Genomic DNA, 24,197 nt, shown 5'->3' with positions numbered 1-24,197 from the left:
TATTTGTGCGTGTTCCGACGTTCCCCTTCCTGAACCCACAGCAGCAGGCCCTGGTTTTGTTCGGACAGGGCCGGCCGTTGCCATGGAGCTACCCAGTGGGCAGGATGGGGCCTACTGCGGAAACCATCTTGCCGCTGAATGCTTTGCGTTCTGTTTGTTTTCTCACGCCAATACCTTTATTTTTTGTTTTGTCTTAATTAATGGACGTAATTTATGAAGTTATATATGTAATATCGGGGGGGGGGGGGGGGTGTTGGGGGAAAGAGCTGGGAAAAGAGAAAGAATAGGCAATCGTGGCTGCTTCTTGTGACAGGAAGTGACATCATCAGTTCCTCACACAGTTAAGACCAGCCTGTTTTACAAACAAAAACCTAATTTTGGCTCTGACCCAGGGTAGGACGCAGCGAGAGAAAAGGCTCCTCAGCTTGTTCCTAGCTATAATGGATGTTAAGCCGCAGCTTACAATAGATTAGTTCACTAACTTGCCAAGTCCGTGGGAATTTGCCGTCTGGGGGAGTTGGTTGGGGGTGGGGGAGGTCTTTGGTTTTGTCAGCTACAAGCAGAGGGGATGGCTACCAACCAGCCCTCATGTTCTCCTCAAAAAGGGAAAAGGATTACGAACCGTTAATGTAAGCAAGTTCCCCTTGAACGAGCTGCGGGAAGTGGGGGGAGGCATTGCGGCGCAGTGGTTAGCACCGCTGCCTCGCAGCGCCAGGGACCCAGGTTCAATTCCAGCCTCGGGTCACTGTCTGTGTGGAGTTCGTATGAAGTCTCACAACACCAGCTTAAAGTCCAACACGGAATCACGAGTTTCCGGAGCGCTGCCCCTTCATCGGATGAGTCACTCACCTGATGAGGGAGCAGTGCTCCAAAAGCTGGTGATTGCGAATAAACCTGTTGGACTTTAGCCTGGCGTTGTGAGACTTCTTACTGTGCCCACCCCAGTCCAACGCCGGCATCTCCACATCATGTGTGGAGTTTGCACATTCTCCCCGTGTCTGTGTGGGTTTCCTTCCGAGCGTTCCGGTTTCCTCCAGTCCAAAGATGTGTTGGGTTAGGTTGATTGGCCGTGCTAAATTGTCCATTTGTCCATGGCTGGAAAACCCCAGCGCGATGGAGTTCAGATGAATGAGGGGGGATCTCATTGAGACGTATAACAGGCCTAGACAGGGTAGATGCAGGGAGGGTGTTCCTGATGGTGGGGGGGTCCAGAACCAGGGGTCACAGTCTGAGGATTCAGGGGTAGACCATTTAGGACGGAGATGAGGAGACATTTCTTCACCCAAAGAGTGGTGAGCCTGTGGCATTCATTACCACAGGAAGTAGTTGATGCCAAAACATTGAATGTATTCGAGAGGCGCTGGATTTTGGGACGAATGGGATCCAAGGTTATGGGGAGAAAGCAGGATTAGGCTATTGAGTTGGATGATCAGCCATGATTGTAATGAATGGCGGAGCAGGCTCAAAGGGCCAAATGGCCTCTTGCTGCTTCTATTTTCTATGTATCCCACAGAAAACCGGAATGCTCCTTGCATTGTAGAATCCCTCCAGCGCAGATCGAGGCCATTCGGCCCATCGAATCTGCCCTGACCCTCCCACAGAGCTTGTATTTTCTTTGCTTCCACAACACGGCTCCTGATAAAGTAGTTGACGCCTCCATGGGGGCTGTCAGTGGGTCAGTCTCATATATCTACCATAGAACCCTGAAGGAGGGCAGCACCTTTATAATGGGAAAAAAAACACCCTAAAGTCAGTAACTGGATGCAAAACGATAAGCCACCCTGCTTCCCTCCGCCTAAATCAGTAAAACTATTGGGAAATCTACAGACGGAAACGCGGGGTGAAAGTTCACAGGCCCACCTGTCCTATCAGCTCTCTCCGCCCTTCTGATAAACGGGAAGTTTTGTAAATTGAGCAACAGAGGGAATTCTCCCATGGGATCGTCACCATTGGGAATGTAGTCACACATCAGCGATGGATAAATCCAACCCCCGCCACAAGCTGGACACAAGGGTCATCCTGGTGACCCCTCGCGAGGGGTCAGCCTTTCCCACAAAAGGGGGAATTATCCCATCCTGCCTGCCACCGGAATGGTAGCGGTTGAGGGGGTGGGGAGCAGATCACGCAAAGGTTTGTTGAGCTCGGATTAGGGTTTCTGCAATTTCAGACAGAACAAAGATCAGTACAGGAACAGGCCCTTCGGCCCACCAAGCCTGCGCTAACCCCATTGTCCTATCCAGACCAGCCACCTGTATCCCTCTATTCCCGCTCGTGTCTGACCAGGTAAGTCTTAACTGTCGCTAACACGTCTGCCTCGTGTGACCGGATAAAGTGTTCCCGATGGGAGCCCAGAACGAGGGGGTCATAGTTTGGGGATAAGGGGGTAAACCTTCTAGGGCTGAGGCGAGGAGAAATCTCTTCACCCAGAGGGTGGTGAATGTGTGGAATTCACTCCCACAGGAAGCAGTTGGGGCCAAAACATTGTGTGATTCTTGAGACAGAATTAGATATCGCTCTGGGGGCCAAAGGGATTGAGGGATATGGGGGGGGTGGAAAGAAGGGGGGGGGGGGTCAGGATATTGAATTGGATGGTCAGCCATGATCAGAATGAACGGTGGAGCAGGCTCAAAGAGCTGAGTGGCCTCCTCCTGCTTCTAGTTTCAATGTTACACGATGAATCGAGCCCCCACGTCACCTCACAGATCCCAGGTAAAGTCCACTGATAGCTAAAGCAGTGAGTGCACGGTGGGGTGGAGCCCCAGACAGGACTAGTCAGAGGCTAAAGTTTACCAGAGACAGTTTAGTCATCCGGCCCATTCTGTAACTGGGATTATTGAAGAACCTTGGAGTGGGATAGGCTGCACTGACTGTGCTGGAGGAGGTACCCCAGAGTCTCGTGTTGTCGATTGAATGCAAAACTGGGCAGATAATCTGTTTGATCAAGAGGGCGAGACCCCTGTCTCCGAGTTGGTGTAGCCTGTGCAATGAGACCTTCTCGCTCGGTGTTCTAGAATGTTCCCGCGTAAATATTTAGCCCAACAGGTTATCCAGCACTGTCGGGGGAGTCATAGACATAGGAGTTTTACAGTGCAGAATGAGGGCCTTCGGCCCATCATATCTGTGCTGGCCATCAAACACCTATCTATTCATAAGATATGGGAGCAGAATTAGGCCATTGGGCCCATCGAGTCTGCTACACCATGGCTGGTGAGTTTCTCAACCCCATTCTCCTGCCTTTTCCCCATTACTTTTGATCCCCTTACCAATCAAGAACCTCTTTATCTCTGTCTTAAATACACTCAGTGACCCGGCCTCCTCTGTGGCGATGGATTCCACAGATTCACCGCCCTCTGGCTGAAGAAATTCCTACTCATTTTGGTTCTGATGTCGAGCTTTAGTACAAAAATAATACTTGAACGCTCCTTTCCATGGACACAAACCCCGATCTCATTGTAGATGGGTGGCACAGTGGTTCGCACTGCTGCCTCACAGCACCAGGGGCCCAGGTTCGATTCCCGGCCTCGGGTCACTGTCTGTGTGGAGTTTGCACACTGTCCCTGTGTCTGTGTGGGTTTCCTCCGGGTGCTCCAGTTTCCTCCCCCGCTCCAAAAATGTGCGGTTTAGGTTGATTGGCTGTGCTAAATTGCCCCTTGGTGTAAGGGGGACTAGTAGGGTAAATGTGTGATGTCTTTTTATTCATTCTTGGGACATGGGCGTCGCTGGCTGGGCCAGCATTTATTGCCCATCCCTAGTTGCCCTTGGAGGGCAGTCGAGGGCATTGCTGTGGCTCTGGAGTAGGCCAGACCAAGTAAGGACGGCAGATTTCCTTCCTTAAAGTGACATTACAGGTGCTTCTCTAAAGGTTCCATGTTGAGGTGATAGGACCCGATTGGGATTGTTGTCTCGATGGGCTGACTGGCCTCCTTCTGCGCTGTGGGGATTCTGTTGGATAAGAAAGGGAAGGGAGGTTGTCTGTGCCTCTGTCCTGCTCAATGTGCCTCCGGCCTAGTTTTTCCCCGCCTGCCTCACCCACCTACTCCTTCATTGTTGGTCATGTCCCTTGCGATAACTGCTCCAACCCAGAGAGGAATTCTGTGGTTCGTCCAGATCTTCAGAAAACTCTGCCCAATTTTTGAAAGGCCCCGATGTGCAAAGGGCTCCTGTTGAGTTGAGTTGTGTAGGAAGAGGAATTGGCTCCTCAAGGCCCACTCCGCCATCAATTTTCACCTTCAACATCTCCCTCCCCACATTGGAGAAACCAAAAACCTCGACCTTCAATATATTCCCACGATGGAGCGTCCACCAGCCTCTGGGGTAGAGAATTCCACAGAGTCACAACACCTCTGAGTGAAGAAATTTCTCCTCATCTCCGTCCGAAGAGAACCAAGGAGTAGCTGCCCCCTGTAGGAAGCTTCCTGAATAGCAAGTGTCGGGGGGAAAAGTGCCCATTGCAATGTCGGTTGACAGGACTTGGTAGTAGAAGCAGTAACACGATCAAGTATTGTATCCTTACAGCCAAAGTACGAGAGCCAATGTATCTGAAATAACAGACGCATAGACAGCTGGGGCAACGTAGACCTTCCAAAGCTTGCTTGGTGTAAATGCCTCTCTTGAGGGGTTCGTTTATTACGAGGGACTAGTTGCAAGGAAGGGAATTTTGCAGCAGGACAGTGTAAGTTGACGTATGGCGTGGTGTAGGTTTCGTTTGAGGGCAATCTTTTGTTAAAGTCTTGAGTCGTTAAAATCGCGAGGGATTAGGAGTGTGGAAATAGAGGTATCAGCTGAGGCAGAAGTATGGCGTGGGCCCTGGCCACAGGGAGGTGCAATGATATTGTCACTGGACTAATAATCCAGGGTGATGCTCTGGGGAGCCGGGTTGGAATCCCACCACGGCAGATGGTGAAATTTGAACTTGGTAAAAATCTGGAACTAATGATGATCATGAGACCATTGTCAATTGTCAAAAAATACCCATCTGGTTCCTTTTGGGCACTCTCTCGCTACTGCAACATCACTGTTCTTTGCAAGCATTCAAAAAGAGTGCAGTGGCTACAGAGCGACCATTGGGTCAACTGTTCTTCCAGAGGGCAAAAGATCTTTGGAAACAATGGGAGGAATTTTCCAGCCAAAAACCGACATTCGACCAGTGTGTGTGCTCAATATTTGCTCTGCGGACCCTAAATCAAAATGTTGTTGCCTTTTTTTCGTCCGCCACACACACCTTGGGATGGAATTTTTCCCATCCCACCCAACGTCAATGGACCTTTACGTGGTCTGCCACCCCTCCCCCTCCCACCCTACCCCTGGAACGATTCCCTTGGCGGGCAGGATGGTAAAATTCCACCCCCCAAGTGTCTTCCCCAAAGTGGGACCAACTGACGGGCAACACGACAGCTCAGTGACTATCGCTGTTTGCTGTGCAGATACGTGGACCTGGGTCGGATCTCCGATTTGGGTCGGTGTCTGTGGGAGTTTGCACACTCTCCCCGTGCTTGCGTGGGTTTTCCCCGGGTGCTCCGGTTTCCTCCCACACCCCAAAAAACGCGCTTTTAGACTGATTGGTGTTAACAAATTTGTCCCTGAATTAGACCTCCCCACATCTGGCGTAGAGAAAAGTCATAGGTAGAAGAAGGTAGGTGAGGCATTCACTGAATGTTACAATGGCGGTGCGGGCTTGTTGGGCCGAAGGGCCTGTTTCCTGTGCTGTTTTGTTCTTTGTGGGGAAGATTCAAACAGCATTGAAAAACCGAGGCCGAGATTGTGAGTTCTGGTTGGTGTGTAGTGGCAGATTGAGGATGGATGGACTGGGACTGGAAGCATGACAAATTGGGCAAAATATGAGTTTTGGTTGGGGATCGGAGGTGTTATGTCTGGCCGAGACTGTGTGTGTGGGCGTATGGAATTAGACAGGAAGTGGTTTTGGTATTTTGGAAATTCTTATGATTGCCGCCAGGATCATGTACGTGTTTATCGCAGGTTACCGGAGAAGTGAGTTATGATTGGATTTGTCAATGAGGTTAGAAAAGCCGTGGGAAGCTCAGATCACAGACGTTTGTACTCGAGGGCCAATTAAGGATTGATTTATTATTGTCAAGTTCAGTTTATTTATTAGTGTCACAAGTAAACTTACATTAACACTGCAGTGAAGTTACTGTAAAAATCCCCCAGTCGCCACACTGTTAGGGTACATGGTTTTGATCTGACTTGATTTATTATTCTCACATGTATTAGTATGCAGTATTGTTTCTTGTGCGCTATACAGAGAAAGCATGCTGTTCATAGTGAAGGAAACAAGAGAGTGCAGAATGTAGTGTTACAGTCATAACTAGGGTGTAGAGAAAGATCAATTTAGTGCGAGGTAGGTCCATTCAAAAGTCTGATGGCAGCAGGGAAGAAGCTGTTCTTGAGTCGGTTGGTACGTGACCCCAGACCTTTGTATCTTTTTCCCGACAGAAGAAGGTGGAAGAGAGGATATCCGGGGTGCAGGGGGTCCTCGATTACGCTGGCTGCTTTTCCCAAGGCAGCGGGAAGTTTAAACAAAGTTCCATAGGGCAGGACAGTAAAATTGGAAGGTTAAAAAGGAAGGAATACTCGATGGCTCCGAAAGTGGTGGGGTGTGTGGATTGTTGAGGGCAAACTGATGGAATTCCATAGCTTGGAGCTCCAGGGAAGTTACTTAACAGGACAAGGCAGTGTGGTGATTCCTGATATTTAGAACCGCGGTGGGGTTAATGTTGGTTTTATGCAAAGCCCATCTCTATCTGTCTCTGCGTCTATCTGACGCTGTAACGTTTGACCTGTACGTATGTTCAAATTTTGATCTGCGGACCCTAAATGTTGCTCCATTTGTCCGCTTTGGGCAGAATTTTCCAGTCCCGCCCGCCACGTGAATTGTCCCAGCCTTGGGGGAGCGAGCGTGGCTGGAAAATCCCATTCTCTGACCAGTTACATCCCTAACGGCAGGTTTCAGGAGGCATCCACACCCATCGACTCAACGGGGTAACAAAATTTAAGAGACAGGAATTGAATGTTCTGGCTGGCCAACCCTCTGCTCGTCTCCCTATCCCAAGGGTGATCCCTGAAGACAATGAAAGACCCAGCCCTCCACCTCACTGGGTCAGCGATGCAAGTGAATGATTTGTTTGTGATGCTGTCAGCTCAGTAATGGCCACCCCCTATTGTGATGGCAGTTTTTTTTGACGTTAGGTGTTACAGTTTGTACATCTGAAATCCCTGTCACATCTGACTGCACTGCAGCCAAGACAGTCTAAACCTCTGTCAATTTGGGGCGGCACACAGTGGTTAGCACTGCTGCCTCACAGCTCCAGGGACCTGGGTTCAATTCCCGGCTTGGGTCACTCTGTCTGTGTGGAGTTTGCACGTTCTCCCCATGTCTGCATGGGTTTCCTCTGGGTGCTCTGGTTTCCTCCAACACTCCCAAGATGTGTAGGTTAGGTGGATTGGCCATGCTAAATTGCCCCTTAGTGTCCAAAGATGTGTAGGTCAGGTGGATTGGCCATGCTAAATTGCCCCTTAGTGTCCAAAGATGTGTAGGTCAGGTGGATTGGCCATGCTAAATTGCCCCTTAGTGCCCAAAGATGTGTAGGTTAGGTGGATTGGCCATGCTAAATTGCCCCTTAGTGTCCAAAGATGTGCAGGTTAGGTGGATTGGCCATGCTAAATTGCCCCTTAGTGTCCAAAGATGTGTAGGTTAGGTGGATTGGCCTTGCTAAATTGCCTCTTAGTGTCCCGGGATGCGTAGGTTACTAGGCTGATTGGTGTACCAAATTGACCCTACACTATTCTCCCCTGAATCTGGCTACAGTAGGGGTACCATTCGCATACACATGGGGCAAGGTAGGTGTAGAAAAATGCTTTAAAATGGCGGCGCGGGCTCGTTGGGCCGAAGGGCCTGTTTCCCATGCCGGGTTGTTCTTTGTTAAATTGCCCCTTAGTGTCCAAAGATGTGCAGGTTAGGTGGATTGGCCATGCTAAATTGCCCCTTAGTGTCCAAAGATGTGCAGGTTAGGTGGATTGGCCATGGTAAATTGCCCCTTAGTGTCCAAAGATGTGCAGGTTAGGTGGATTGGCCATGCTAAATTGCCCCTCAGTGTCCCGGGATGTGTAGGTTAGAGGGATTAGCGTGGTAAATCTGTGGGAGTATGGGGATAGAGCCTGGGTGGGAGTGTTGTCAGTGCAGGCTCGAATAGCCTCCTTCTGCACTGTAGGGATTCTATGATTTAAAAACGCAATTGGTATTTTTGTTTGTTCCAGAATATTCTGTGACTAAAGTAGAATTCAAATCGTTCACTGGAACAATGGAGGTTGAGGGGTGACCTGATAGAAGTCTACAAGATTATGAGGGGCACGGACAGAATAGATAGTCAAAGCTAGTAATTGACCTAGTAACTGACTTTTCCCCAGGGTGGAAGAGTCAAGTACTAGGGGGGGCACAGGTTTAAGGTGTGAGGGGTAAGGTTTAAAGGAGATATACGAGGCAGACGTTTTACACAGAGGATGGTGGGTGCCTGGAACTCACTGGGAGGAGATACGATAGTTACTTTGAAGGGACAAATACAGTAAGAAGTCTCTCAAAACCAGGCTAAAATCCATCAGGTTTATTTGGAATCACGAGCTTTCGGAGCAGTGCTCCTTCTGGAGAGGTAGGTTTCACAAACATGGCATATAGAGACAGAGATACAATTGCAAGATAATGGAATGCGAGTCTTTCCAGGTAATCAAGTCTTTACAAGTACCTGAAAAGACTCATCAGCGGGACTGGAAGATCCCGCAGGTGGGAAGGGCTGGAAAATCGAGTGAAAGAAGGGCGGGAAGTATGTAGAATTTGGAAAGGCAGAGTATGAGAGTAGGCGCTTGGGGTTTGGTAACAGAGGGCAACAGGAGAGAGGGCATGGAAGGTTCTGGAAAGCAAGGCAAAGATGTTGAAGTTGATGAGTTAATGGAGAGGGAGTTGCTTAGAAAGAGAAAAAGAGTTGATCAATTCTACCCGAAACGCAAAACACTGTGGATGTCAATTGATCCCCAGATAAATAGATTGAGACAAAATGTAGCTGACTGGCCTTGGGTTTAGGAGGGAGTGTGGGTGGGTGGTTGGAGGAGGGGAGCCGGGGTCCTGATGCACAGGACCATTGGAGATTGACCACAAGATACAAAAGAAATTGAAGCTGTGGATATTGAGTTCCTTCTCCCCACCCCCTTGTGACTGGTTTTCCAGCCATTGGCTACTGGCGGGATTTTCCAGTCCTGCTCCTGTCAGTTGGGGTTTCCTGTTGTTCGCACCCTCCATCGTTGGGGAAGGGTGGGGGGGAGGATTCACTGTTGACGAGGCTGGAAAATCCCGCACTGTTGAGTATAAATGCAGTGAGGTTGAGAAGGCTGAACCTTTATAAAGCTCTGGTTAGACCCCAACCACCGGGAGACCCTTGACACCTGGCATTATGTGGGAGTGTCTCTGGAACAGGCATCCTTTCATGTTGAGTGACAGTAGAATCGTGCAAATTGCGCTTCCTGTGGTTTCTTTCTCCACAGGTAGGCTGGATTCTTTCCTTAGCAACAGTCTGGGCCTTCAGTCTGCTCTTAAGCCTTTGTGGATGTTGCTTCATATAGACCTCTCCTCAGATTTTCGTTTATTGTCTCCTTTTTGGAAGAAGGGAGGTGGATTCTATCCATTTGATAGTTCCCCACCTGATAACGGGAAACTTTACACAAGCGGAAACTGCGACGGCAAAAACACAAATTCCTGTCAATCTGTTGTAGCAAGGCAGCCTCAAGGCCCAGGTTATTTTAAGATGTGTCCCCACTTCCTGTAAAGTGTGGTGAGAGATGTGGTCTCCAGTAACGTCCTGCCCTGTGCTTATTTTGTACGATTGTGGCGTCCGCTTCACCAGCACACCTGCAGGCCCCGATCTGAGCTGTCCACGTACTTGCCTGGAAAATGAGCTAGAAAGATGAGAAATGTTGGGTTCAGTCAGAACAATTTTGTGTCCAGGGCATTAACCTCCAGTAGGCTTGCATTATAGGGCTTTAGGGATGGATTTTCCTAGGCCTTCCAGCTTTAACACCGCAAGTGTACTGCTACGGAGCTTGAAACCAAGAATCAGTGAATTGAAATCAGGAATTGGTGATTTGAAATCCAGGATTGGTAATATGAAATCGGCTATAAAATCAGAAATTGGTCATTGAAATCAGTTATTTAAAATCAGCATGAAATCAGTGTTTGACAAATCAGTATGAAATCAGGAATTGATTCTTTGGAATCTGTATGAAATCAGCCATTTTAAATCAGCGTGATATCAGTTATGAAATCATTAATGGGTCATTTGAAATCAGTACAGAATCAGTTATTTTGAATCCATATGAAATCAGAAATTGTTGATTTGAAACCAGGCAGTGGTCATTTGAAATCAGGATAGAATCAATAATTTGAAGTCAGAAATTAGTTACTTATCAGCATGAAACTGTTGGTTTTAAATCAGTAAGAAATCAGGAATCGGTAATTTGACTGAGTAACGAGTCCCCAGTAACTTTAGCCCGCGATGATGGCCGGTTTGAAAGCTCAGCTCTGAGGATTTTGTGCCCTGTATGAAGGGGGTGGTGCAGGGAAACAGATATTGGAGGTTGGGGGGGAAGACCTCCCATTGCTGTTCTGTAAATTTAATTGTGTAAATTATATTTGTGGATAGCAGGCGGATACAGAGAGCATATCAGTTCAAGGTTTGGAATGTGTGTGTGTCACTCATTCTAAATTTTCAAACCCCCCCCCAGTAAAAATCAGTAACAGTAATATCAGAGTTGTATCTTGCGACCAGTTTGGGCAAGGTTTACTGTTACCCTTCATTCCCCACTGCTGTCCTGCTGCCCTTCTGGGCAGTGGCCACCTCAGCCTCTCTCTGGCTCGCGCTCCTTAACTCTCAGTCCCCCCCCTCTCCTGATCAAACCTACTAACAGCAGAGCAGAAACTAAGGATGAACAAAAGATTGAGGGCGAAGGGGTGGGGAGATTCTCCGGCCTCCCCTCGCAGTGCGAGGCGACACACTTTCTGCTCCCACTGCTGGTGATGGGAAACCCGCAGTGGAGACCAAATGACCACTAAACCTCCCCTACCCTCCCACTGTGATAGCCGGGAAGAGCCTGGCCAGAGAAAATAGTCATAAATCGAGGAAGGATGGAGAGAGGCCTCGAGGGTAAACTTTTTTTTTAATAGACGGTGAGCAACTGCAAAGCAATAATCTCGAGGCGTCCTCCATCATTTGTTAGTTTATTTATCAGTGTCACAAGGAGGCTTACATTAACAATGCAATGTAATTACTGTGAAAGTCCCCTAGTTGTCACACCCCCCCATTCGGGTATACTGAGGGAGAATTTAGCATTGGCCAACGCACGCTAACCAGCACCGCCTTTCGGACCGTGGGAGGAAACCGGAGGACCCGGTGGAAACCCACTCAGACATGGGGAGAACGTGTGAACTCCACCCAGACAGTGACCCAAGCCAGGAATCGAACCTGGCGCTGTGAGGCAGCAGTGCTAACCACACATATACAAATATATATTTTTTTAAAAAGGCGCACGGTATTTAGGCAGAGAGATTGTGTAGAAAAATGTATTTTAACCATGATACTGACTAACACTCATGCCTTCCTCACTTTGGGGGTAGGGCTTCTATGGCTAGTGTAGGCCCAAGTGGATAACTCACATGGTAACAAGAACAAGCTGTGGACTCTGGTGATTTGGGGAGAGATGCTTTGAGAACTGATTTTATTATTTATTGTATAAATTATTTCAAGTTTTTTCTTTCCTATATGACTTGTTTGTAGATATTAAAAAGATGTATGTTTTTATATATTATATGACTATGTCTCTTTAAAAAAAAATCCACATATTTATTGCCTTGTAAGATTAATGTACCTCAATGCATTTATTTTGTATACTGTATCAATAAAAACATTTTTCCATATACTGTGTGTTCTTTTTCCATGGACGGTGCCCTGGGGCCTTGACAATAACGAGAACAAAGAACAGCACAGGAAACAGGCCCTTCGGCCCTCCAAGCCTGCACTGCTTATTGGTCCAACTAGACCATTTGTTTGTATCCTTCCATTCCCAGTCTGCTCATGTGACTATCCAGGTAAGTCTTAAATGATCCCAGCGTGTCCACCCTACTGGGCAGTGCATTCCAGGCCCCCACCACTCTGTGTAAAAAAACGTCCCTCTGATATCTGAGTTATACCTCACCCCACTCACCTCAAGCCTGTGACCTCATGCTCGTCACCTCCGACTTGGGAAAAAGCTTCCCACTGTTCACCCTATCTATAACCCTTCATAATTTTATACACCTCCATTAGGTCCCCCCCTCATTCTCCGTCTTTCCAGGGACAACAGCAACTAGTCATGGCACATTTTGAAAAGGCAACCAAGTTGGGTTCCTTCTTCATTCTCAGCCAAGTGATGGCTTGTGATGCTTCCCATGGTCAAATAGGGCCTATTTAATAAGCTACTGGAGTGCTAGGCAACTGAGGCTTGGTGAGTGGGCCGCGTAACGCGCCCTCCTCCATCTGTGGGCTGCCAAAACAAAAAAAAAATCGAGCCCAACTTTTATGTGCAATGGGCACCACAGGGACTGGGATGTCTCATGGACCCCATTAATCACATTTTAGTTTGATGTTTTAGGTTTAATTTTGTGATTTGTTTTTGTTTAAGGCATTTCCCAATAATCACAGAACTTCTACAGCGCAGCGGGAGGACATTTGGCCCATCAGGTCTGTACTGACAACAATCCCACCCAGACCCTATCCCCGTAACCCCACCTATTTACCCTAACTAGTCTCCCTGACACTAAACTGACAATTTAGTATGGCTAATCAACCTGGAGTGTGGGAGGAAACCGGAGCACCCAGATGAAACCCACGCAGATACGGGGAGAACATGCAACTTCCACACAAACAGTGACTCGAGGCCAGAAGATTTGGACGAAGCAATTGTCTGCAATATCTCCAAATTTGCAGACGACACTAAGCTGGGTGGCAGCGTGTGCTGTGCGGAGGATACAATGAGGCTGCAGGGTGACTGGGACAGGCTGGCTGAATGGGCAAATACAATATAACGTGGATAAATATGAGGTTATATATACACCCTTGTGGCAGTTTAGGAAAAGGGGAAGTGCAACATGGAACAGTCGCTGAAGGTTGGCACGTGGGTACAGCAGGCAGTGAGGAAAGCATGCTGGCCTTCGTAGCAGGAGGATTCAAGTAGAGGAGTAAGGACATCTTGCTGCAGTTATACAGGACCTTGGTGAGGCCACACCTTGAGTATTGTGTGCAGTTTTGGTCTCCTAGTCTGAGGAAGGACAGTCTTGCTATTGAAGGAGTCCAGCGATGGTTCACCAGACTAATCCCTGGAATGGTAGGAATGACATATGAGGGAAGATTAGATTGACTGAGCTCATACTCACTGGAAACTGGAAGAACAAGAGGGGATCTCATAGAAACACATTAAATCCTGATGGACTTGGATAGGATTGGGAAGAATGGCCCTGCCGTTGGGGAAGTCCAGGACTAGGGGGGGCCATACTCTAAGAATAAAAGGGGTAAGCCATCCAGGATTGAGATGTGAAAGAATTTCTTCACTCAGTTGTGAATGTGTGGAATTCTCTACGACAGAAAGCCAGTTTGTTAGCAGGAGCTGGATGTCGCCCGTGTGGCTAAAGGGTTGAAGAGGTAGGAAGAGAAAAGTGGGAGTGGGATACTGAACGTGCATGATCATATTGACTGGTGATACAGGTTCGATGGGCTGAATGGCCGACTCACCTATTTTTGAATGCCATGTCCAATGTTGAATGCACTGAAGAACATGCTTCCCCCGCCTTAACTCACCCACATAAGGTCTCCCGTCACAAAAGCAGAGTGGACAACCTGACGTGACAATCTATATAAGATCTTTATTGACTTTGATCGAGGAGTTACATCACAAGAACCAAAATAGAAGCAGCTTCCTTGAATTCATGTACACAAATGGTGGCTAAAGATACAAAACTAGGAGTTTTTTTTTGTCATCTGAGATCTTTATATCATACATTATTTCAATATATATGTACATTATGTACAATATTACACCACAACCCCATAAATATGAGTTCTCCCGCATGTCATCCACACCCCTCCCGCCCCCCACCCCAAGTCCCACCCCACCCTTCCCCCCTCCCCGCAAGGCCCTTGTCCCCAGGCACCTTAGAAAACAAAAAGGGGCAATCGCCTGATGGGTCCTGAGGCAAAGCAGAGGCAGAAGCCTCACAACTAGGCCGGTTTATCAAAGAAAAAAAAACTCCTCACACAAGTTACTCAAAAAGTACGGATAGGTCAAGGACAAAGGGGGGGGGGGGGGGGGGGGGCGATGAGCAGCTAACATTTGGCAGACAGAGAGGGGGAAATAAAGCTCAACATTGTACAAAGTGTAGGAACATCTTCCCCCTCCATTTTATTTTATCAAAAGAAAGAGAAGTCTAGAGGAACAAGGCCAGTTCCGCACCCCATTGATCGGGGCCTGCTGTCAGGAGGAGGCTAACGGTTTCTCGGGCTTTACAAACTCCTTCCCCTGCGAGGTGACTCACGCCTTTTGCACCTTGCTTTTTTTTTAGAAGCTAAACCCAATGTGAAGATGAGCCCAAAGAGGCAACACTTTCTCCTCAACCGATCCATCATAAAACCCTGAGGAGGATTTCACAAGGAAAATACTTTTCTGAAAAGACGAACGTGAATGGATCAGGAAGGAAGAACGTGGGTGGGGAAGGTGAGAAAATGTGGCCTGGAGAACACATTTCTATATTCTAAGCTGCCACTGTTGGAAGAAATCTTCACACTAACTCAAGGAAAAGGTTTGGTCGAATATCTCACCAATTGGACGGCACAGTGGTTAGCACTGATGCCTCACAGCGCCAGGGACTTGGGTTTGATTCCCAGCCTCGTGGCACAGTCTGTGCCGAGTCTGCATGTTCTCCCCATGTCTGCGTGGGTTTCCTCCAGCTGCTCCCGTTTCCTCCCACAGTGCGGGTTCGGTGCGTTGGCCGTGCTAAATTCTCCCTCAGTGCCTGGGTGGGATCATTGTCCGGAGGCACCAGAGTGCCTCACAGTAACTTCATGGCAACTAGTGTGTGGAAGGTTACCAGGCTTTGAACACACTTCCCAGGGCACCTCAATGGCATGCGTAGTATTATTAATTGAGGGGTTGGGGGTGGTGGGGCAGAGGCGATTGGATTGGAAGATAACAACTGGCTGAAGGAACAGTTCATAGAATCCCTACAGCTCAGAAGGAGGTCATCGGCCCATCAAGATCGCACCAACAATGATCCCACGCAGGCCTTATCCCCATAACCCCACATATTTACCCTTGCTAATCCCCAACACGAAGGGAAAACTTAGTGTCCCAAGATGTGCAGGTTAGGTGGATTGGCTATGCTAAGGGGCAATTGAGCATGGCCGATCCACCTAATTTGCAAATCTTTGAACTGTGGGGGGAAAATGGGAGCACCCGGAGGAAACCCCACGCAGACAGGGGGAGAATGTGCAAACTCCACACAGACCGTCACCCAAGACCGGAACTGAACCCGAGTCCCTGGAGCAGTGCTAACCACTGTGCCATTGATCCATAGATTTCCGTCAGATTGGGGGAGTTGGGGGGGCAAAAGAGAGGGGGACAGGGGTGGGAGGGCAAAGGTTTAAGCCGGTCATGAAGATGCGCTCATGGCGCAGAGAAGAGGACCCCGGTTTAGCTGACCGCAAATGAAGATAAGATCATCAAAGCAACTTACTCTTGAAGGCAAGACTCGAAGGCCACCTTAATCCGGTCAGCAGCAGAGGCCACCATGCCTAGAGCACCTCAGGTAAAGCTCTCTCCAAGAGCAAGGAAGGGGCTCAAACCCTCAAGTTTTGAAGGGGCGTTGGGAAGTGGGGTGGAGGAGGTTGGAAGGAAAGAAAGACAGGATCACGGCACGCGGCCTGTGAAGGGAGCTAATCGTTCACGTATGAAGAAAAAGGCAGGGAAGAAAAAAACAAAGGAAAAACTATAGACAGAACACAAGCTGGTACTGTGTATGTGTAAAATTGAGATGACTGGTAACACCCATGAGGTAATGGAAATTGATACAGTAATTTAGAATTCAGTTCCCTACACGGAGAATGCAGCCCAGAAAAACAAGCTAACATTTTGAAATAAGAAGTTTCTGATCACACTTATAAGGTCAGCGAATAATCCTTTGATGGATTTTTTTTTTCCCTCTGAAACATCAAATAGAGGGTATGTCTAACAGTTAAAAATGCAACACCGCTCACTGCTAATGCCAACAGGTCAATATGCAAGATAGTTTAAAAGTTCACCTCATCCAACATGCAATTTGGTTTCTCTGTTAGATTTCCTTCACCACCACCAGTGAGATGCCACCGTCACAGGGTAACGCACACTTTGGGGAGAATTGGCGCTGATCATAGAGTCCTGACAGTGCAGAAGGAGACCATTCGGTCCATCGGGTCTGCACCAACATCAATCCCACCCAGGCCCTCTCCCCGTTACCATGTGTATTTACCCCACTGTTACTTAGGCGCAATTTAGCATGGCCAATCCACCTAACCAGCACATCTTTGGATACCAAGGGGCAACTTAGCATGGCCAATCCACTTAACCAGCACATCTTTGGACGCTAAGGGGCAACTTAGCATGGCCAATTCCACCTAACGTATACATCTTTGGATTGTGGTTGGGGGCCGGGGCGGTTTAAACCTATACAGACATGGGGGAGAACGTGCAAACTCCACACAGACAGTCACCCAAAGCAGGAATTGAACCCGGGTCCCTGGCGCTGTGAGGCAGCAGTGCTAACCACTATGCCATCCTGATAGTGCCAGGTATCTCAACCCCTGCCAGACCTAACCCAACATCCTGTGCTGGCAGATGTCAAGCACTAAAATCACCACCACAAACAGAGCGACAGATTTCCATTAGCTCCCCAAGTCGGTACAATGAGCCTGTTGGTTGCTGGGAAGCCAAGATTCTGACATTTAAGCAAAACCTCCTGGATTGAGGATTCCTGTCAATCTTACACCAGGTTACCCTACATGGGTGACATCTACGCAGCAAACTCTAATCTTGGGATGGCAGTCAAGTTGGTATTGGATTGACTCCAGAGTACACACCAGGCCAATAATCTCAAGTTAGACCTTACTGTAAAATAGAATCCTTATATTGGCCCCCAACAACCCTTGTGTCCATTATCAACAGCTCGTGCACTGGGGATACTAACTGGTTTGATGCAGAGACAGGCACGAGTGGGAGTCGGCCTAGGCAGAAATGGCTTCGGAATCAGAGTCAAAGAAATCCAGACTAAAGGGCAGGGGTGGGGGGGGAGCTATTGTAACCTCCCCCTCCACACTCTGGAGTCTACACCTTACCGGATTTCGATCTGGGAGTAGTCAGCTGCCTCACAGCAGGGTCCAGTAAAATTACCTGCTCTACATTGGCTAATATGGTTAAATCATTACCAGGTGGGGTGGGGGAGGAAACGAAGAGGGAGAGAAAGAGAGAGAAACGAAAATCCAGTATTCACCTACAAAGTAAGCAGCTTGCGTTAATAAACGCGAGCTTTAAGTGTAAACGCCAAATGGGTGTGATTAAAAGAAATGCGAGTTGACCGCCTGTACAAATGGCAGCACGCCCCTTGAAAGATCTGAAGACCCACACAGCGTTGACCAGTGTATAATCGTGGTCAGACCCGCCCAGACTGGAGTCTGTCCGGATTACACGCAGAACTGTGGTGTAAGGTGCTGGGGAAGGGGGATAAAGGTGCGACAGGGCAACGTGGAGGGGAGAAGGCCTCCCTCTCCAACACTGCTCACGGGGGGGGAGGAGGAGGAGGAACCAGATCCCCTGGTACCCACGGAGGGTCCCGATGAGTGAGGCAGAGGTATCGAAAAAAAAAATTCCAGTTAAAGCCCTTCCAGGTGGGTGGGTGGGTGGGTGGGTTGGTTGGTTGCGAAATGGGTTGACGTTCACAACGTAATGGGGCGGTGAGGCTTCATGGAGAGCGGGGAAAGCTCTCTGGGACTCGAAAAGAATACAAAAATCTGTCCGCTGGATGTCTCAGTGCTGACTGGAGGCTGCCGCCCAATAATCCATAAGTAGGCCTCTACGTTAATCTCGCTGTTACCCACATGCTCCTGTCCCAAAGTCTGCGTGTGCACCAACCACCTTCACAAGGAGTGAACAGAGGCTACATCTGACCCAGTTAGGGCTGCCCAGTAGATTACCCAATACCACACCCCCCTCCCCCCCGCCCCCCCACCACCACGCCAAAACATTTAAAAATCACATCTTTAAAACAACGTCAAGTTGGCCTCCATCGATCGATATGCTTCACTTTGGGCAATTGTTGATCGAGGCTTCTTGATAACGGAATGTAACGTACAACTGACTGCAAAACAGCGGGCTAAAATTAATTTAAAAAGGCAAAAAAATACATATGGATCTCTTTCCGATCATGGGAATTTTTTGTACAGCTTTCTGACGATATCTTGTTAGATTTTGAACCCTCCCTGACCAAAGGAGGAATGATCAGCCTGGAAATTGGCGCCAATCTCGACCGGGTGTCACGCCCGTTTGCCCACATCGCGGGGAAAAAAAAACCCTGATTTTTTTTTTGCAGAACGCGCCCACTTGAGGGTCCATTGCACTGGCCGATTCTCCTCTCCCCTTCCCGCACCCCCCTCCGGCGCTCGCACCCCACCCTGCGCCGGCTCAGAACTCGTCGTCCGAACTGAGGAGCAGCGTCTTCTCCGTGTCGCGGACGCTGGAGGAGCTGTGCGTCCGGGAGACGATGTGCCCGTTGCGCCAGGGGGTGCCGTGCTCCAGGGTGGACTGCTGCGTGTACTGCTGGTAGGCCGGGGAGAAGTTGTGGATGGCGTCCTGGACGATGTCGTGTGGGTTCATGGTTTCCTTCAGGCTGCTGGAGATGCTCTTCATGGGGGCGCAGCGACCTGCCAGACAGAGTGGGGGGGCGGAGGGGGGAAACGAAGAGGGAGAGAGAAACTGTTAAAACATCGGACCAAAAACAGAGCAGGCTCCATCTCACTTAACGTCTTTGCAGTTAACGTCACCCATTCATTTCAAACCATTACGGGTACCGGAATGAGGCCATTCAGCCACCCAGCTGGTCAGCAGGACAGTACTTAGTGGCCAGCATAGAAATGGTGGGCCGAAGGGCCTGTTTCTCCGCTCTATGTTTCTTCACTGGGTGGCAAGGGGGGCAGCCCTGCTGCCTCACAGCGCCACGGACTCGAGTGACTGTCTATGTGGAGTTTGCATGTTCTTCCCATGTCTGCGTGGGTTTCCTCTGAGTGCTCTAGTTTCTTCCCACAGTGCAACAGATATGCAGGTTAGGTGGATTGGCCATGCTAAATTGTCCCTTAGTGTCCAAAGATGTGCAGGTTAGGTGGATTGGCCATGCTAAATTGCCCCTTAGTGTCCAAAGATGTGCAGGTTAGGTGTATTGGCCATGCTAAATTGCCCCTTAGTGTCCAAAGATATGCAGGTTAGGTGGATTGGCCATGCTAAATTGCCCCTTAGTGTCAGGGGGATCAGCAGAGTAAATATGTGGGGTTGCAGGGTTAGGACCTGGGTGGGATAGTAGTCGGTGCAAACTTGACGGGCTGAGCGGCCTCCTTCTGCACTGTAGGATTCCGTGATTTATCATTGGCTAATCACCTACACCTTTATTTGAATGAAAAACATCCTTTCCCTGCAATCCAACTTGCCCAAATGCCATATTTACATTATGGTTCTAGACAGAGTGACACAGTGGTTAGCACTGCTGCCTCACAGCGCCAGGGAGCTGTGGTCGATTCCTGGCTCGGGTCACAGTCTGTATGGAGCCTGCACATCCTCCACGTGTCTGTGTGGGTTTCCTCCGGGTGCTCCGGTTTTCTCCCACAGTCCGAAAGACGAGCTGGTTAGGGTGCATTGACCATGCTCAATTCTCCCTCCGTGTACCTGAACAGGCGCCGGAGTGTGGCGATTAGGGGATTTCCACAGTAACTTCATTGCAATGTCAGAGTAAGCCTACTTGTGACACTAATAAATAAGCTTTCAACAATCACGAGCTTTTGGAGCGCTGCTCCTTCATCAGGTGAGTAAAACCTGATGAAGGGGCAGTGCTCCAAAACTGAGTCAGCAAGACGGTCCCCAAACTAACATATCTTAACATTCAAACTCTCAGAGTGAGGATGGAGTGTGTGCATGCTTCCAGGACTTGATGGTTTGAGTTATAAGGAGGGGCTGGATAGACTGGGACCTTTTTTCTCTGGAGCGTAGGGCACTGAAGGGTGACTTTTTAAAGACGCGGGTTGATGGGTTTTTGATAAGCGAGGGGATTAAGGGTTATGGGGAGAGGGCGGGAATGTGGAACTGAGCCACGACAGATCAGCCATGATCTTACTGAATGGCGGGGCAGGCTCGAAGGGCTAGATGGCCTACTCCTGCTCCTATTTCTTATACAGGCCTAGAAAATAATAAGGGACACAGATCAGCTAGATAGTCAATATCTTTTCCCAAAGGTAGGGGAGACTAAAACTAGAGGGCATAGGTTTAAGGTGAGAGGGGGAGAGTTAGAAAGTGTCCAGTTTAGTGGTTTAAAAAAAAAGGCGACATGGACAAGTTGGGCCGAAGGGCCTGTTTCCGTGCTGTAAACCTCTATGACTCTAATCACGAACTGGGAGCGAGCAGATGACAAGGTGAATGAATGAGGGTGTATATGAGTGAACAGAACGCACTGCTGCCTGTGGGATCTTGCTGTGCACAGATGGCCGCAATCCCTGCGTTTAAACAGTGACCACACTTCAGGAAGTCCTGCAGCGCGCGCGCGCCGCGAGGAGCTGCGGCACAGCGCCCCCCCCCCCCAGGGTCACGAAAGGCGCCACACAAATGCAAGCCTCCCTTGCTTGCAACTCAGGGCAGCAGCGCTCCCACACAGAAGGACGTTCCGAGGGGAAGGCAGCGCCTCCGCCGAGTACAGATCGAACTTGGCAACAAAGAGGAGAAGGTAAATCCAGCCTACCGTAGGGCCCGTACGCCAGCACTGTCCAGGGTGAAAGGTTGGCAGAGCAGGAAAGAGACAGAGAGAGAGAGAGATAGTGAGAAAGAGGAAGAATGCCCCGCCACCTCTAACCGTCCGTCAAACAGAACACAAGTTGTCTTTGGCACCTCACGCACACAAATACCAAGAAAAAACTACAATAGTTTTGTATTTGATGATTGATTCATTTTTGGATACGTCTAAGGCCCATCCTCCAACATGCTTCAGGTAGGTGGCGGAACATTTGGCATTAACTAACAATTGAGGTCTAACCCTGAGGGGATGCGATGGCCTAGTGGTATTATCGCTAGACTGTTAATCCAGAAACTCAGCTCATGTTCTGGGCACTGGGTTCGAATCCCGCCACGGCAGATGGTGGAATTTGAATTCAATAAAAAATATCTGGAATTAAGAATCTACTCTTGACCATTGTTGATTTGTCAGAAAAACCCATCTGGGTTCACTAGAAGGAAATCTGCCATCCTTACCCGGTCTGGCCTACATGTGACTCCAGGGTAGGCAGGTGGCACAGTGGTTAGCATTGCTGCCTCGCAGCACTAGAGACCTGGGTTCGATTCCCAGTTTGGATCACTGTCTGTGCAGACTCCGCACATTCTCCTCGTGACTGCGTGGGTTTCCTCCCACAGTCCAAAGATTAAGGCTAGGTGGATTGGCCATGATAAATTGCCCCTTAGTGTCAGGGGGACTAGTTACAGTAAATGTGTGAGGATAGGGCCTGGGTGAGATGGTGGTTGGTGCAGACTCAATGGGCCAAATGGCTGTCCTGTATTGTAGGGATTCTTTGATTCTATGAATGTAGTTGACCCTCAACTGTCCCTTCAAGGGCAACTAGGGATGGGCAAGAAATGCTGGCCAGTCAGTGACGCCCATGTTCCACAAATGGACGAGCGATTTGCCAGCTGGTTCACCACGCCGCGGTGGGGTGACCTGGGCCCAGGAGGGCAGGCTTGCCTTCCCCAAGCATTCAAAATGACCGGCCTGATGATCGTTACCAGCCCGAATCCTTCTAAAAAAAAATTCCCAAAGGGTAGCTCAAACTGCCAGGGTGGGATTTGAACCAACGCTCTCTGGGCAACCACGAGGGAGGGAGTGGAAAATACGCGGGGACCAAGCCCTGGTCAGCCGCACGCAGACAGGGCCTCATGAGTGCCATTTTGATGTATTTATGCCAACCAGTATCCAGAGCTGGGAACTCACCAGCCCGAGTGGGGAGAGCGCTGGAACGGGGCCAAGATCGTACACGCGTAGGGTTGGGATTTGTCTTCATCTGACACGATTGAAGGTTCCTCCGTTTGTTTTCCCCTCCAGCGTCGCCTTGTAGATTTGTCGAGCGGCTAAAAATAATTAAACGGCTAAGCGCTGGCCATTCCCAGGATGCCTCAGGGTTTAACGGAATCGGAAAGGGGCAAAGCCCGCGCTGGGTCCAAGTTAAACTGCCTTGAGGGAGGCGAGGAGCCAAGTTTGCCCCCTTGAAGTTGGCTTCAGTCATCCTGGCGAGCCTTGGCATGAGGGTAAAGGGGGGGGGAAAACGGGGTAGTGGGGGACAGCTGGCACAGTCAAGATGGAGGGGCCTCTGGAACACCTATTACAGAACTCCTAAAAAAAAACAACCAGCAGTGGGCGACACGGTGGCGCAGTGGGTTAGCGCTGCTGCCTCACAGTGCCAGGGACCCGGGTTCGATTCCCGACTTGGGTCACCGTCTGTGTGGAGTTTGCACATCAGAATCATCGAATCCTACGGTGCAGAAGGAAGCCATTTGGCCCATCGAGTCTGTACCAACCACAATCCCAGCCCGGGCCCTATCCCCTTACCTCACGCATTTACCCCCCGCTAGTCTCCCCTGCCGTTAAGAGGCAACTTATCACAGCCAATCAACCTAACCGGCACATCTTTGGACTGCGGGAGGAAACTGGAGCACCCGGGGGAAACACATGGAGACACAGGGAGAGAGTGTGCAAACTCCACACAGACAGTGACCCGAGGCCGGAATCGAACCCAGGTCCCCGGCGCCGAGAGGCAGCAGCAGTGCTAACCACTGCACTGTCGTGTCTGCGTGGGTTTCCTCCGAAAGACGTGTAGGTTAGGTGGATTGGTTGTGATAAATTGTGTCAGGGGCACTGGCTGGGGTAAATGCACGGGGATAGGGCCTAGGTGGGATTGTGGGCGGTGCAGACTCGATGGGCTGAAATGGCCTCCTTCTGCAATGTCGGCTTAGACTCGACAGGCCGAAGGGCCTCCTTCCGCACTGTAGAGATTCTATGATCAGTGATTTGAACATTGGCTCACGTGGAAGACACTTTAGGACAAAGTTTCTGCCATCCCTACCCATGGTGTTAGCAGCTGTGACGTGACACGCAATGCCCTCGAAAAACTCCACCACCGTTGGAGATTGCCCACGGTTTCAGCAGGCCCCGAGCCGCACCTACCTTGCGAGTCGATCGGCTTATCCCCGTACACCTTGGAGGTGAAGGCGTAGCGCAGGGCAATGGCCGCAAAGAACATCTCGATGCAGATGATGAAGTTCTGGTAGCCGGCGGCAACGGTTCCCTCGCCCACGTAGACCTCGGCCGAGTCAATTTTGGGAATGGCGCCGCACTTTTCCAGAATGGCGAGCAGCATTCCTGAGGGAGGGGCAGAGAACCACAAGTACAAGTCAGCCAATCAGAAGAGGGGGGGGGGGGGGGGGGGGGGGGGTGGGTGGCGGCCATGACAGCGTTGCCCTGGGAACGCGGCAGAGACCTAGAATCGAGCACTCTCACCATCAGAGAATCTCGACCAATGACGGAGCATTTCTCACGGGGGGGGGTGGGGGGGTGGATAGGAGCGGGGTTAGCCGAGGTGGGGGAGGTTGGCAGGTGATCTCAGGGAGAGAGTGAGGCACTGAGGAGTTGGGGATAGTAGAGTCTAGAGGGTTGACTGCTGGGTTACTGGTAGCAGGATGTTGTGTTGGGGGTTTGGGGGGGGGGGGGCAGGTGGTGACTTGGCAGGACAAGGTCAAAAGCAAATGGTTGGGACACAGTCACAGAATTTTACCACAGAGAAGGAGGC

General features: G+C 49.7%; 1 protein-coding gene across 1 annotated transcript; it reads right to left on the bottom strand.

Moving 5' to 3' along the window:
• Positions 1 to 18,351: 18,351 nt before the first annotated feature.
• On the bottom strand, positions 18,352 to 23,770 carry LOC145340691 (transmembrane protein 184B-like; the record flags this gene model as incomplete). The annotated part of the gene is made up of 3 exons (XM_080185153.1): positions 18,352 to 19,034; positions 21,110 to 21,130; positions 23,576 to 23,770. Coding segments are annotated over 3 exons (455 nt in total), but the record flags the coding sequence as incomplete, so codon positions are not given.
• Positions 23,771 to 24,197: the final 427 nt, after the last annotated feature.

This window comes from Carcharhinus amblyrhynchos, unplaced genomic scaffold (assembly GCF_965287045.1).
Source record: "Carcharhinus amblyrhynchos unplaced genomic scaffold, sCarAmb.v2.hapA chromosome_1299, whole genome shotgun sequence".
NCBI lineage: Eukaryota > Metazoa > Chordata > Chondrichthyes > Carcharhiniformes > Carcharhinidae > Carcharhinus > Carcharhinus amblyrhynchos.
This window is presented reverse-complemented; position numbering and strand designations above follow the sequence as displayed.